The sequence below is a fragment of the Lytechinus variegatus genome, chromosome 2, assembly GCF_018143015.1.
Source record: "Lytechinus variegatus isolate NC3 chromosome 2, Lvar_3.0, whole genome shotgun sequence".
NCBI classification, from domain to species: domain Eukaryota; kingdom Metazoa; phylum Echinodermata; class Echinoidea; order Temnopleuroida; family Toxopneustidae; genus Lytechinus; species Lytechinus variegatus.
Genome location: NC_054741.1, coordinates 12,163,043 through 12,176,519, shown reverse-complemented (window position 1 = coordinate 12,176,519; position 13,477 = coordinate 12,163,043). Strand labels below are relative to the sequence as shown.

General features: G+C 36.0%; 2 protein-coding genes across 2 annotated transcripts in view; one reads left to right on the top strand and one right to left on the bottom strand.

Annotated features, from left to right (window-relative positions):
- LOC121407342 (hydrocephalus-inducing protein homolog) overlaps window positions 1-13,477 on the top strand; it is a 95,063-nt gene that overhangs the window by 77,085 nt on the left and 4,501 nt on the right. Inside the window, 7 exon segments of the mRNA XM_041598380.1 lie at window positions 91-318; window positions 508-677; window positions 1,673-1,838; window positions 2,644-2,949; window positions 3,746-3,915; window positions 5,483-5,618; window positions 12,757-13,053. Of these exon segments, the coding sequence (XP_041454314.1) occupies window positions 91-318; window positions 508-677; window positions 1,673-1,838; window positions 2,644-2,949; window positions 3,746-3,915; window positions 5,483-5,618; window positions 12,757-13,053 (1,473 nt within the window).
- Window positions 7,397-9,903, bottom strand: LOC121407340. Its single transcript, XM_041598378.1, has 2 exons — window positions 9,815-9,903; window positions 7,397-9,132 (listed from the first exon to the last, which is right to left on the bottom strand). The coding sequence occupies exon 2, from the start codon at window positions 9,112-9,114 to the stop codon at window positions 7,798-7,800; it is 1,317 nt and encodes a 438-aa protein (XP_041454312.1). The 5' UTR covers window positions 9,115-9,132; window positions 9,815-9,903; the 3' UTR covers window positions 7,397-7,797.

Below are 13,477 nucleotides of genomic sequence, written 5' to 3'. Positions count from 1 at the left end.
AGTAATGATAAAAATATGTGAATGTACATATGTCTATTACATAAACGTTACAACAAAATATTTTTTCTTCAACTCTGACTTTTGCTTCAGATTGAGGTGAACGAGAAAGCAGTACGTTCTCTGTACATCATCAACACCGGCAAGTTCAACTTTGACTTTGAATGGATCTTAAAGGAAGAGACCAAAGGAAACAACTCTAAGCTCTTGAGTATCTCACCAGAGTTTGGTGGTGTTCCCTGCAATGATCGTAAGCGTAGCGTCCTGGCATTCAAACCCACGTACAAGACAACCCTCAGAGGATGTGAGCTTATTTGTAAGGTGAGTCATCTCACATTTGGTGGTGTAACGTACAGTGGTTAAGAGCGTCGCATCCTGGCATTCAAACCAATGTGCAAGATGATCCTTAAATTCCCCTCTCCCCAAAAAAATATTGATGATATCACTTTGGTAATCTATTGCTCTTCAAACCTAGATATGTTTTCTCACTGACATTTCTTCTTCTTTCAGATTGCCAATGGTCCATCGTACGAGGTGAAGATCGTCGGTCATGGGGTTGCCCCCGGTCTTCACTTCTCCTTCCCTCAGTATGACTTTGGACCATGTTTCATCCATCGAGCTGGGATGCCTACCCACTCTAAGACACTGACACTCACCAACAGAGACAGCAAAGACATCAGGTAATAAGGCTTTCTGCAGAATCTTTCTAACTTTAGCACAATATTACATACAATAGAGCCCTGTATCACAAAGCGTAGTTATTGATTGTGGAGGCTGATTTTATGATTGATCACACACAATAATCAGTGCTATCAATCATACAAATCAGCCCAACAATCAATTGCTATACTTTATGTTACAGGACCTTGATAACCCTTTCATAGGTACTACAACAGATACTCAATCACTGTGAGTGATATCAACTGATGTAGAAATACAATTTCGTTGATTAAATTTCTCATTGATAACAAGCATTTGAGGGGAAAATTGAATATTTCTAATAATCTGATTAAGGCTGTAGGAAATGTATTCATATTTTGTTAAAACACAGAAAAATTGATGGGTGATGTCTCATTCAACACAAGGTCATCATTCATGCATGAAGTTGTGTGTGACTTACAAAAACAAACATTGGCCCTTATTCTGAAGTCAGGTTTAACTTACACTATGGTCTAACTCTGTGCAAAATTATGAGGAGGCAAAAAAATAAAAAATTCTGCTCGTATTGAATATTTGTTGTCTTTACTGTTTTATTTCTCTTTACTTTCATAATGAAAAACATTTCAGTTTTCATTTCGAGACCGTAATAAATGATTTGAATGTCATAAGAGTTAATAAATTGAATATGTAAATAGAGATTTGTGCCCCAATTGGCTTTTCACCTTAAACCAGGATTTAAATTAAACCTGAGTTCAGAATAGGGCCAATGTGTTGAAATACCACCCAATTTACGATACCTCCTGGGAAGAAAATGAATAATTTAGATTTCATAATAATATTAATAACAAGATTTGTGTGGTTTGTTATGCTTTAAATTTGTAAGCTCAAAATCTTCTCTCTACAAATGAAATATCTGGAATCTAACTGGGTCCCTAATACCTTTGGAATTGAATTGATAATAAAAGCTGAGACAATGTCAACAACAACAATGCTGTTACTTCTCTTCAATTTGCAGTGTTGATTGCCTGTATACAAGCACATCCCACCTACATCTCCAGTTTGATGCAACTGTGTTGTCACCAGGAGAGAGCAAGGATATCACCTTTACATTCTATCCTAGAGAAACAATCAGATATCATGAGATCATTCAGTTTGAGCTCAATGGATTATCTCGCACGCAGGTACGTGTTGAAGCATTTCTCTTTTCCTTCCAATATCCTCATGATGAAATATCAGTTTGTCTGATTAAACATTCAATATTCATTGTGATTGGAAGCATTAGAGACAATACTTCTGTTCTGTGGTTTTAACCAGCTGACCAAAGATTGATTTGAGGAGAATGAAGCCTGTGGAAGATGTTAGCTTATGTGATAAAGAAAAATGAACAAGAACACGATCAAGAAAAATTTGAGTAAAATTGGACAAACAGTAAGGAAGTTATCAGCATTTGAATGTCAAAACACTAATACTATGGAGGTCCTCCCATGGGCAATACAAGATGTCACAGATGTACAACTCTCCCCTTTGGACACTGGAAATACAACTTGAATTTTTTTTTTTTTTCTTCCTTCCAATGACAATATATTCAATTCATCCATGATATAATGTTGTAAAACCAGTTTAATATGTTTTATCATAAAAAAAGCTTCCGATCTTGCAACAAACTAAATAACAAAGAAAATTATGTACTAAAGTAATGGAGAAATCGTACATGTGTGACATCACAGATGTTGGTTGCATTGCCAATTGGAAGATCTACATAGCACTAATGATCTCAATATTCAAATGCTCATTACTTTGTTAGTATTCATCTGATATTCCTGTACCTTAACTTTCATTGATCTGTTATAATTTTATCTTTTATATGAATTCAACTGGTTTCAGGGGTAAACAAACATTTTCCATAGATCCTAGCCTAAGTTATCTTTGGTGCAGGACTCTTTAGGTTAAACTTACATATGATATTGTGATTCATTTTTAATTCAGGTTGAGATCTTTGGTCTCGGTACCGAGATGCGAGTGGAGGTGGCCAACTCCAAGGATCGCATTGTCAGCTTCGGGGCCTTGCGCATCGGCCAGGTGATCAAGAGAACTGTTCCTATCATCAACAACAGCCCTGCTCCTCTGTCTTTCAACGTAGCCATCACACCTCTTAACCCCATCCTGCAGCAGGTACCCAATGTCTTGAAGCTGGCTCCCTCCCAGGAGATTAGCCTCAAGGCCAAGGGTGGAGCCTCGCAGCTAGAGCTGGTCTTCAGTCCCAAGTGCCGCATCCCACAGTTCACGGAAGAGGTAAGAGAGGATGCAGATTTTATTGGGATGATTGAAATGCATGTATTTTTATCAGAGGTTCAATATTTAGTATGTCATTAAAGAATATTTCGTCATCACTTTTCACAATCGCAATCATCAGCATTGGAATTGTCTATTGGAGTTGTCATGGTCTCCTTCATCTCTTTCATCATCATTATCAATATCATCAACATCATCACCATCAGCAGCCGCATCGGCATCATCATCATCGTAATTGGCATCATCATCATCATCACCATCAAAATTATCATCACCATCATCAAACTCATCATCGTCATCATCATCAACAACATCATCAACATCATCATCACCATCATCATTATGATCATCATTAGCAAAACTGAAATCATCACCATATTCATCATCATTATCACCTTAACAATTAAATAATTATATCTATTTTTTATTGTTATATTCTGAAAAAAATTACCTAATAAGACACTTTGAGAAGAAGAAATAGAACGGTCAAGATGCATCAACAACAACTCAAGTGAAGACCTCATGTCTCAATTTCGATACCTGCTCCTGTTCAAATTTTTAAGGAGTTTAAGGGCTTCCTCATTCAGGCAAAAAGGAAATAAAAGAAATTTTTACCACTGAAACTAATGTATGCTGCATTTTTGAAAATGAAGATCTTAGTTCCAGTAGCAAAAAATAGAAACATCCCTACACCATTATAGTTTTACTATTTTTAAATTAATTGTAATGTTATCTGGACCACACATTCCATGGAATTTTACATTGTAACATCCTTCTTTCTTTGTATTCTTGCCAGATTATGTTGGAGTGTGCAGGTCTTTCTCAACCTCTATTGGTGGTGACAGGATCCTGCCAGGGAATCGAGATCAATCTGGACCAGGAATCCATCCCGTTTGGAGCCGTGGTCCTCAAGAGCAGTACCACCCGCAAGCTTCTCATGTACAACACGGGAGACGTCGGCGCTGCGTAAGTGCACTGTTACTTCCTTTCTTTCACCTGTTAAGGTGCTCTCAATCTACAGTCATAGTTGGTTGATTATAATGATAATGATAGCAATGATAATAATGATGAGAATGATAATAATGATAATAGTAGTGATGATTATTATGTTAGTAATAATCTTCATGATAAATTTCTATCACACTTATATATTGGGATAACGCTCTAAACCTTTTACAGATATGTCTTTGGATTTGGGCTTGCACACACATTATGTTTGTATTTTTACATTCCCTAGGGAGAACTCCAGAATGTTGGTTATGTTTCCCAGCTCAAATTGCTTAGCACTCTACATTACTCATCTAACACATTTGTGATTCATGACGAAAATCTCCGTTTTAGAGCAGGTATACCCCAGTTTCCCTTATCATGGACCCTTTGTGGTAGGGTCCATGCCCTTATCATCAATTCTCTTCTCCAAGTACTACAAATCCTAATTGCCCCAAGCATGAAATCTAAGTATTTAAGATAACACATGGCAGCATATATAGTCACAGCAGGGGGCCACACAGGATGGATTGCAATGTGTGTAGTTCTAGAGCCTACTATGGAGTTCCATGTATACACGCGGTGAAAGTGCAACTTTTTTCTTCCTTCCTTCCTTTCTTTCTTTCTTTCTTTCTTTCTTCCTTTCTTCCTTTCTTTCTCTTTTTCTTTCTTTCTCTTTCTTTCTTTCTTTCCTTCTTTCTTTCTGTCTGGCTGTCTTATTTTTTTTCTTTCTAGACTTATTTTTCTTCATCCACCCCCTTTCTACACCTCTAACGAACCTGCATTTGCCAAATTAAAAAAAAATAATGACTTCATATTTGTTTGCATATCAGCAGCATGATTATTATACTTTGTATGTTGGTATGCCATTCTTTTTTTTCGAACGTTAGGACCATCTTTGCGCGAGTGAACGGCATGCATCCCATATTTTCTTGCTGGACGGACAGAAACTATGGGATGCATCGTGGTCCCTCCATGCTAAGCATACCGGAATTTGTATTCGCTTACTTTCCTTATTTCGAGGTCGATTTTCTTCGTTCGAAATTGAAAATGGACTAATATTGGATGTCTGAATGTAATATGCCTTTGAAAACGTGATTAATATCGAATACAATAATTTCATTCTGAAGGTTCTCCTACAGGCAGACAATTAAGTCTTACATAATAGCACAGCTGTTGTTTATCATTTCGTCCTTGGCTCAAACGCTCACCACCACGGCCTGTGGTGGTGAAATTGAGACAAGGGGATTACCTGGCCAAGATGGGTTTATCGGGGTTGGAAATGTTGTTGAGATTTTTCAAATGAAAAATGGGGTATAGGACCGCAGTTTGCAGTCTGAACTGCGGTCGAGAATCAAACGGGGGGTTCACGTAATGTTAATAGCACTGTTTTGAAGGGCACCTATGTTTACTGTAGTAGATTATAAAGAATTATTTTTAGTTAATTTTTTTAATTTTAATTTCTAGTCCAGAAAATGTTCTAGGATAAACTCCTCAGTATGACTTTTTGTTTCTAATCTCACATCTCCCTGTCATTACCTTTTAGATTCAAATGGAATGCAGACAAGTTTGCCCCTGATTTTGCCATCAGCCCATCGGAGGGTTATATCTCACAAGGAATGACAGTGACCTTTGAGGTCAAGTTCCAACCAACCAAAGTTTGCCAGGATATCAGATATGATGTAAGTTTGGCTTCTCACAATCATTTAAAGGGGAACTTATATTATGGAAAGACAACTATGATTAATGAATAACTTTATCAGCAATCAAGTTCATTCATGTCTGTATATTGGAGGGCACTTGATGATCAGATGTGGGGTCATTAGGTCAATGGTCACAATATTTCTAAATAGACCTCTCTCCCAATAACTGAAGAACTGCATGAAGTTGAAATCTAGTTCTTTTTATGAACTATAGAAAGAATGATATTGTAAAAAAGTCTTGATTTCATCTTGTTTTATTAGGGGAAATGGAACAAATGGTTCCAATGATATTGTTTTTAACTAGAACCAATTGGTAACTGGTTTGAATTACGCCATAAAATGACACTTTCTGCTTCAAACGAACCATGTTCGCCAAATGATGTTTGGCAGCAAATTTTATTCAATACCAAAACAAGTTGCCATTGCTGAAACAACCCCAATTTCAGCTAAAACTGGAGTAATTAACAATCAAGTAATTTCTCTTATTTTCTGTATCATGATAGCTCAAATATTCATGTTCTATTGCTGTCATTTGTTATCTTCTTTTTAATACCTGTTATCTTAAGTAGTCATCCCCTTTAAGCATTGCCACTCTTGCACTTATTGTTTTAGTGGGAGCAACACAATGCACTTTAAAGTAGGAAGTACTTGAAAAATGTTTATTTTAAGATCACAACCATACGGCCCCTAATTTGATATTTCCTTGTATCTGCAATATTATCTTTAGATCAGCATACTTTTATTTACAGTCCAAGTGTACACTGTAAGATAGAATTATCATAGAGACGTGTATGCGCAGTGCTTTGTAACAGAAAGGAAAAGGTGCTATGAAGACTGAATATTGAGTTGGATTGGATATTTTTTTTTTTATTTTATCAAATCAAGTCGAATCCAACAAGTTCAGTTGAATCAATACATTTGCATTTAACCAGCTAAACATTAATATCAGTTCTTGATAAAAATCAATAGTTATATCACTTTTTGAAACAAAGATATTACTGATCGCCACTTTGAATTGATAGCATTATCCACCGCATGTGGTGAACATGTAAAATAGCCTGCGCAACAACAAACTCTTGGAATGAATTTGAATGGATATTCTTTTAATAATTTTTAATACCTTTTATTAATGTTTAAAAAGGATCTTAAATGTGCAAGCTTTCCCTAAGGGGAAGTTCACCCAGAAATCATTTGTATTTGATTAGACAGTCTCCATCAAGTGCTTTGGCCTCATGGGAAAAGTTCCCTATATGTAATAAGTATTATTGCAGGAAATACAAAAATAAATTGCTGAGGTATTTGAAAAATCCACAATTTTGTGGATTCTCCAATGTATTTTTGCCAAATATTCATCAATATGTTCCTTTAACTTTTTTTCTCTGCTTTTATTAAAATCAACCTGACTTCATGGTGAAAGATAACAAATTTTAAAGATTGAAACTGGATTGTAAAGAATAAACCAGCTGAATGTATAAGGTGTACTAAAACAATAATCAGATATGATTGTATTTATAAAGAGCAAATCCTATCATAGTATTGCGAAGGCTTATTTGGTCTATTAAATGACCATGAACTTTAGAAAATGAGAACAAGCATCAATGCTTTGAAAGAACATTGGTGTAAATAAATATTCAGATTTTTATCATTTTCACTACAACTTACAGGCCTTAATTTCAATATTTGGGGGCAAGTTTAGCCACTGTTCCAAGGAGCACATTTTTATATTACAGCACAAATGGGAAAGATTTAAAAAAAGTACACAATATATCCCAGGCCAGTGAAAGTTGCATTGTGGCTAATCAATAGGACATCCAAAGCCAAGGTTTGACAGACCTGATAGCAAACCTGTAATAGAATTGTTATTATCACAAGTCTTTATGAAACAGGAATCTGGGTCTCTGACTCTTCATAATGGTCGTCACTTGTAAGTATTGGACAAACCAAGAAACCTTGCTTGTATTTGACTTGAACATGTCATTGATGACAGACTTGCCAATACTGATTAGGTTCATGGAATGTTTTCTTGGTCATGGAAGTAGCACAATGTTCATCGTAGATTTTATAAATTTAGATTTAGTTGGGTTGTATGGACATAGAACGATGCTTGAAGCTGATTGTTTAGATGTCCATCTTGGTCATGGAGCATTTATCTGATTCTTTAAATTTTAATGAAGTATAGTTTCTTGGTCATAGAGGCAAATGCTAGGAGCCTTGGTGATAGACACACAAGCTTGCACCATGTTTCAGTGGTGGGGACGATATTGAGTGCCATGTATTGAGTGAAGTCCGTTAGTTGGGTTCCTCTGAGCTTGTACCTTGATAGTAACATAAGACCAGATCTTGGCCTCACCCTTGCCACAAAGACATGGTCAAGAGGATCCACTGCTGCATAGAGGAACTCCTCATTTTCCAGGGAGTTAACACAACTTCCGATGCATCCATTCTTATCAAAGATGGCTACAATGCTGAGCGTTGCCGTACCTGAGCTTACAATGATGGCACCTGACTTGGCCACACAAACCTGTGAAGGGATCATCTTTCCGGTGGGAATGACTCGCTCAGGTGCATCCTTTCCCAAGACAAAGGAGTAGATTTCTGGGTTGCCATTGACAGCATAGAGATTATTGCAATGATCACAGCATACATAATAATACTTTGTGAAGTTTTTGTACCGAAACTGACGGGCTGTTAGCTTGCCATCGATGTTGCACTCTTGGATTCCCTCTTTACCGAGGGAAATCACGGCTCTGCCATCGGTCAAGATGGCTACACTTCGGATTGCTCCTAGGTTGTGGAAGTGTTCTCTATGATCACCTGTTGACTTGTACAGTTGTGCTCCATGAAGACTGCTCCCGTAAACAATTAAAACTGTCTCAGGAGCAAACAATGCCATGTCCCGAATCCCGGCTGGAAGATCTACCACTTTGAGGATGATCAAGGGAACTTTTCGTGGTGGCTCCAGAAAATGGGATGGAACTTCATAGTTCCCTATAGAAGGGCTTGCAGAAACTGCCAAATCAGTCCTATTATTGTCCACTGATCTGCGTGGTCTGTCTGGTACCTTTGGAGGAATAGATGATGGTTGTTCTGAACCTGATGAGGGCACTCCTACTCTCATCTTGCGAATTGCTGGGACAGGTTTTATCTTTGTGTCTTGTTGGCGTTTCTCAACCGAGGAATGTACCAGAAAGGAGGAAGCAGAAAGGGTCTTGTGGTTTTTATAGTCGTCCACAAGGGAGTTGACAGTATTGTTGGGTGGAAGGCCATTTACTTTGCTATTCCCAAGCATGCACTTTCTCCTGCAGACAGGGCAAGTCAGGTGGTTTGGATTCTTGCGTTTGGTATTGTCCAGGTTTTGAAGACATGCCTTGCAGAAGGTGTGTCCACAAAAGAGGAGAGTTGCCTTGTCAAAAATGTCCAGGCACAGTGGGCATATCAAGCTCCTGTTACAGGATATTTCCTCTGCCTCTGCCATTCTTGGTGCCTTCAAAGTCTAAGAATAAAAAATAAAACAAAAAAAAAGAATTAAAGTATTGTCATTTAAGGCAGTTAAGTAAAATTAGTGATATCGTTACAGAAGTAATTAATTGGTGTCTTCAACTTTTGTTTGATGTGTACCCATTGATTAATGATACTCATTCCTCTGCCCGATGTAGGGGGTTGCCAATTATGGAATTATGTTTTGGGTCGTCTGTCCATCCAACTGTCCAATGTTTGTTCTCAACATGATTGCAGAATAACTTTAAACATATGTCTTGTATATAGGAGTGATAATGCTCTGATTAGATTTGAAGTCAAAGGTAAAGCTCACAGCGGTCATTGCATGTAATATACATTGAATTATATTATTGCAAAAATTCACATTAATTGAAAGCGATCAATTTATTGAATAAAATAAGGCTTCAGTTGATTACAATATCAGTTACAGTTTCAAAAAGGTCTCCCACAAGAAAACATTAATAATAATGAATAACTAATTACTTGTGTGTTTTGAAACATCTGTATTAAGTGCCCTATAAATGTTATTATTATAATTATTATATACAAATATTATTTGATTATCAAAAGTTGTGATATTTAGTAGCTTTGGACACTTGGTATTCCTTAATAACAAGTTTTATGAAATAGATACAAATTTACCAAAGAAAATCATGATTAGGTAACTGCATACTTACTGTATTTGATGACTTGTACTGGCAAACTGTACTATAAAGAAACAACTTGGTTTATGCATCACTCCTTAGTGAGAGTAGTAGTTATAGTTTAACTAACCAGGGTAAGAGAAAGATTACAGGAATTTACAGTGCTACACTGAAACTTTGCAAATCAAGCAACACCTTTCTTCCTTGTTTAGAAGTGATTACTGTACAAAACAGAAAGCTAGACCAAACTTTTTGAGGATATATTTGGAAAATACTAGGCTCCAATTTCTGTTCTGAAACTGCAAGAAAAAGATTGAAAACAAGCTTCCTCATTGGCCGATGCTGCTTTTATTCTGCCTTCAAAGTCATGTGATTGACATACAGAATGAACAGGATGATATAGCATACTGGCTGCCAGTCTTTCTTGGTAGAGCTTCCCTGTAAATTCCTTTGTTTTTTATTTTGATTTATTCAATTTCCCTATTTCAAGATACTGTACGTTAAGATACATAATTTGAATATAATCAAACTTCAGTAGGAGAACCTGAATATACTGATCTTCAAGGAGACAAAAACAATTTTTAGTCCAGAGTGTGCAAACATGTGTTATTTACATCTTCTGCATTGAAATTTGCCCATAAAGTCAAACAGGTTCCTGATATGGTCCCAGGGGATGTAACTCGGGAAGAGTCAATAAAATCAAAACACTTTGTAACAGTAAATGAGTGGTTTTGAAGTAAAATACAGAAATACGGAAGTAAAATTTTCAAAACCTTCAAAGGCGTTGAATAATTTTTTGACGACTGCCTGGTTTTGGAGGTGCAGTTTCCCGGGATTGTTGGGGAGAGACTTCCTGTGGTTGTCATGATTTCATCCCGAAAAGAAGCCTATAAAAATCATTGTCTCCCAGATTTTTTTAATCGATTGCTTCAGTTGAAAAGTGTGAGAAAGAACCTCTGCTTTGAAAAAAAAGAAAAGAAATTATTGAGAAACTTTTGACTAGTATTTAAGATTTGAATGATATATAGAAGTATAATATTGATGGGAGTCATGAGAATTTATTTTGATGTGAAAGTGATTATATTTGCAGTATATATCTTGTTGCTTGTTTAGTATTCTATCTTTCTCCCATAATGTGATATTTGTATTCACAGGTTTTTTCTTTCACTATTTTCTTGCTATATTTGAGAAAAATGTTAAACAAAATGTTATACAATGTTATCCAAAATTTGTAAACAAATTTTCAGCATTACTCCTATGTGTTTAAGATCACATGCTCAATCTGTAATGAAAATCATGAAAATGTTATACAAAAATTCAATTTTTTGTATGAAATGTAAAAATTCTCAACAAGGTATGTTCAAAGGCGAAATTAAAGGACAAGTCCACCCCAACAAAAACTTGATTTGAATAAAAAGAGAAAAATTTAACAAGCATAACACTGAAAATTTCATCAAAATCGGATGTAAAATAAGAAAGTTATGGCATTTTAAAGTTTCGCTTATTTTCAACAAAATAGTTATATGAACGAGCCAGTTACATCCAAATGAGAGAGTTGATGACATCACTCACTCACTATTTCTTTTGTATTTCATTATATGAAATATTGTCATTTTCTCGTCATTGTCATGTGAAATGATGTGTCATTCCTCCCTAAACACGTGGAATTCCATTATTTTAACATTTTGTGCTTCAGACAAAGAGGTCCTAATCGTCAAATTCGTAAAAATTTAAATATTGTATAATTCAAACAATAAAAAACAAAAGAAATAGTGAGTGACATCATCGACTCTCTCATTTTGATGTAACTGGCTCGTTCATATAACTATTTTGTTGAAAATAAGCGAAACTTTGAAATGTCATAACTTTCTTATTTTACATTCAATTTTGATGAAATTTTCAGCATTGTGCTTGTCTGATTTTTCTCTATTGATTCAAATCAACATTTTTCTGAGGTGGACTTGACCTTTAAGTATGACAAATTTTCTGAAAAATCTTTGTTTCAGTTTCAGTGAACTCATTTGGGTTAAAAATATATGTGAGACTAAAGACAGATATTGTGTTTGCTATTTTGCTATTCAGGAAAACGATCTTCATTTTCCCCCTTTTCCTGGTGTATGCATTTATACATTATAAAGTATTTCCTCCTCTTTTTGTAATACTTTTGTGTTTTAAAGAGGAAACAATAGGCGAGTGTGACTTGGCAACTGACTGGAATACAAAGAGCCTAATGAGTTTACCATTCTTAGTCAAATGAACAGATGTTGATTTTACATTATCAAACTTATTTATCATGATTGTGTTTTCTTTCTATTTTTATGCTTTTTCCTATCAAAGATGGCTGCAGGAGGCATTAGTATTATTCTAATATTTGATTTGATTTGGTTTTATTTATTCATATTCCATATTCACAAAGACAATTATTTACAATAATAATACATAGAATTTGTATAGCGCACTTTCCATAATTAGATGTTCAAGGTGATTCGGACCAAATTAAAGAAGAGAAAAACAAATTCAATGTAAGGTTAAGTGTAATATGTGTTTTGAAATGTTTGACTGTACAAATCAGTCATCCAATGCATACCTTTCTTTGTGCAGCAAAGGTATTAGGAAAAAAGGAATACAGACTGACTAAACCAACTATCTGATTATGAGGGTGCAACTTTTTTCAGGCTTAATATGATCTAGTAGTGAGGGATTCAGAATCCGTCTAGTTTTTAATTGCACTTGCACTCTCCTCAAGTGTGGCAAACAGTTTGTTTCTAGGCCTTAGTTATAAACATTTAAACAAATTTATCCTAGCCTAGATGTAAAAAGTAGTGTTGATTTTACATTGCAAACTTATTTCTCATTGTTTTGTTTTCTATTATTATACTTCTTTCTATCAAAGGTGGCTAGAGGAGGCACTAGTGTTATTCTATTTGAATTGATTTATTCATATTTTATATTCACAAATTTAATCTCCAATACAGAAACTGAGCTGCAGAATCGAGGGAGGACGCCCTCTCAAGTTGGTCCTGACTGGCATGTGCGTCGGCTGCCAGCCACAGAAGGAGATCCTTCACTTCAGCACCCACGTCCGTGTCAAGGACACGCGCAGCCTGACCCTCCACAACCGCACCAATCAGCGATGGGAACAGCTCCGGCCGGTGATAGAGGGGGAACACTGGACGGGTGCTGAGGCAATCACTGTGGAACCCCAACACAGCAAGGCCTATGAGCTCATCTACAGGCCTCTGGTCATGACAGCCGAGGGCAAGAAACATACGGTAGGTTTGAAACATATTGATTTTGGCACTGGCGTGCGGATGGTGGGGGAGTTGGGGGACATGCATCCCCCTTCAAATTTCCATGACCAAGAACAAAAAGGAAGAAAAAGAAAGAAAGAAAATGGGTTGAATATATTATTTTATCAAAAAGGTCAACATTTTTGCTCACTTGCTTTGCTTTGCTTTCTTGCAGGGTTTTTTTTATAGATATTTTGCCCCAAATGTCATGTCTGGCGCCTCAAAAATTTTGGCTCATTACCCTACTGTCCTGTTGGCCTTAACATAAAATAATATCAATCGATTCTACAATATACTACAATACATTACAATTTTGTACAATACTATATATGTGTACATAATATTGATATTCATTGTACCTCCTCCCAGGAATATATAAATACTGTCATATACATCATATTGGACA

Coding starts and splice junctions, on each gene's coding strand:
- LOC121407340 (XM_041598378.1), bottom strand. CDS start 9,114: ATGGCAGAGGCAGAGGAAATATCCTGTAACAGGAGCTTGATATGCCCA.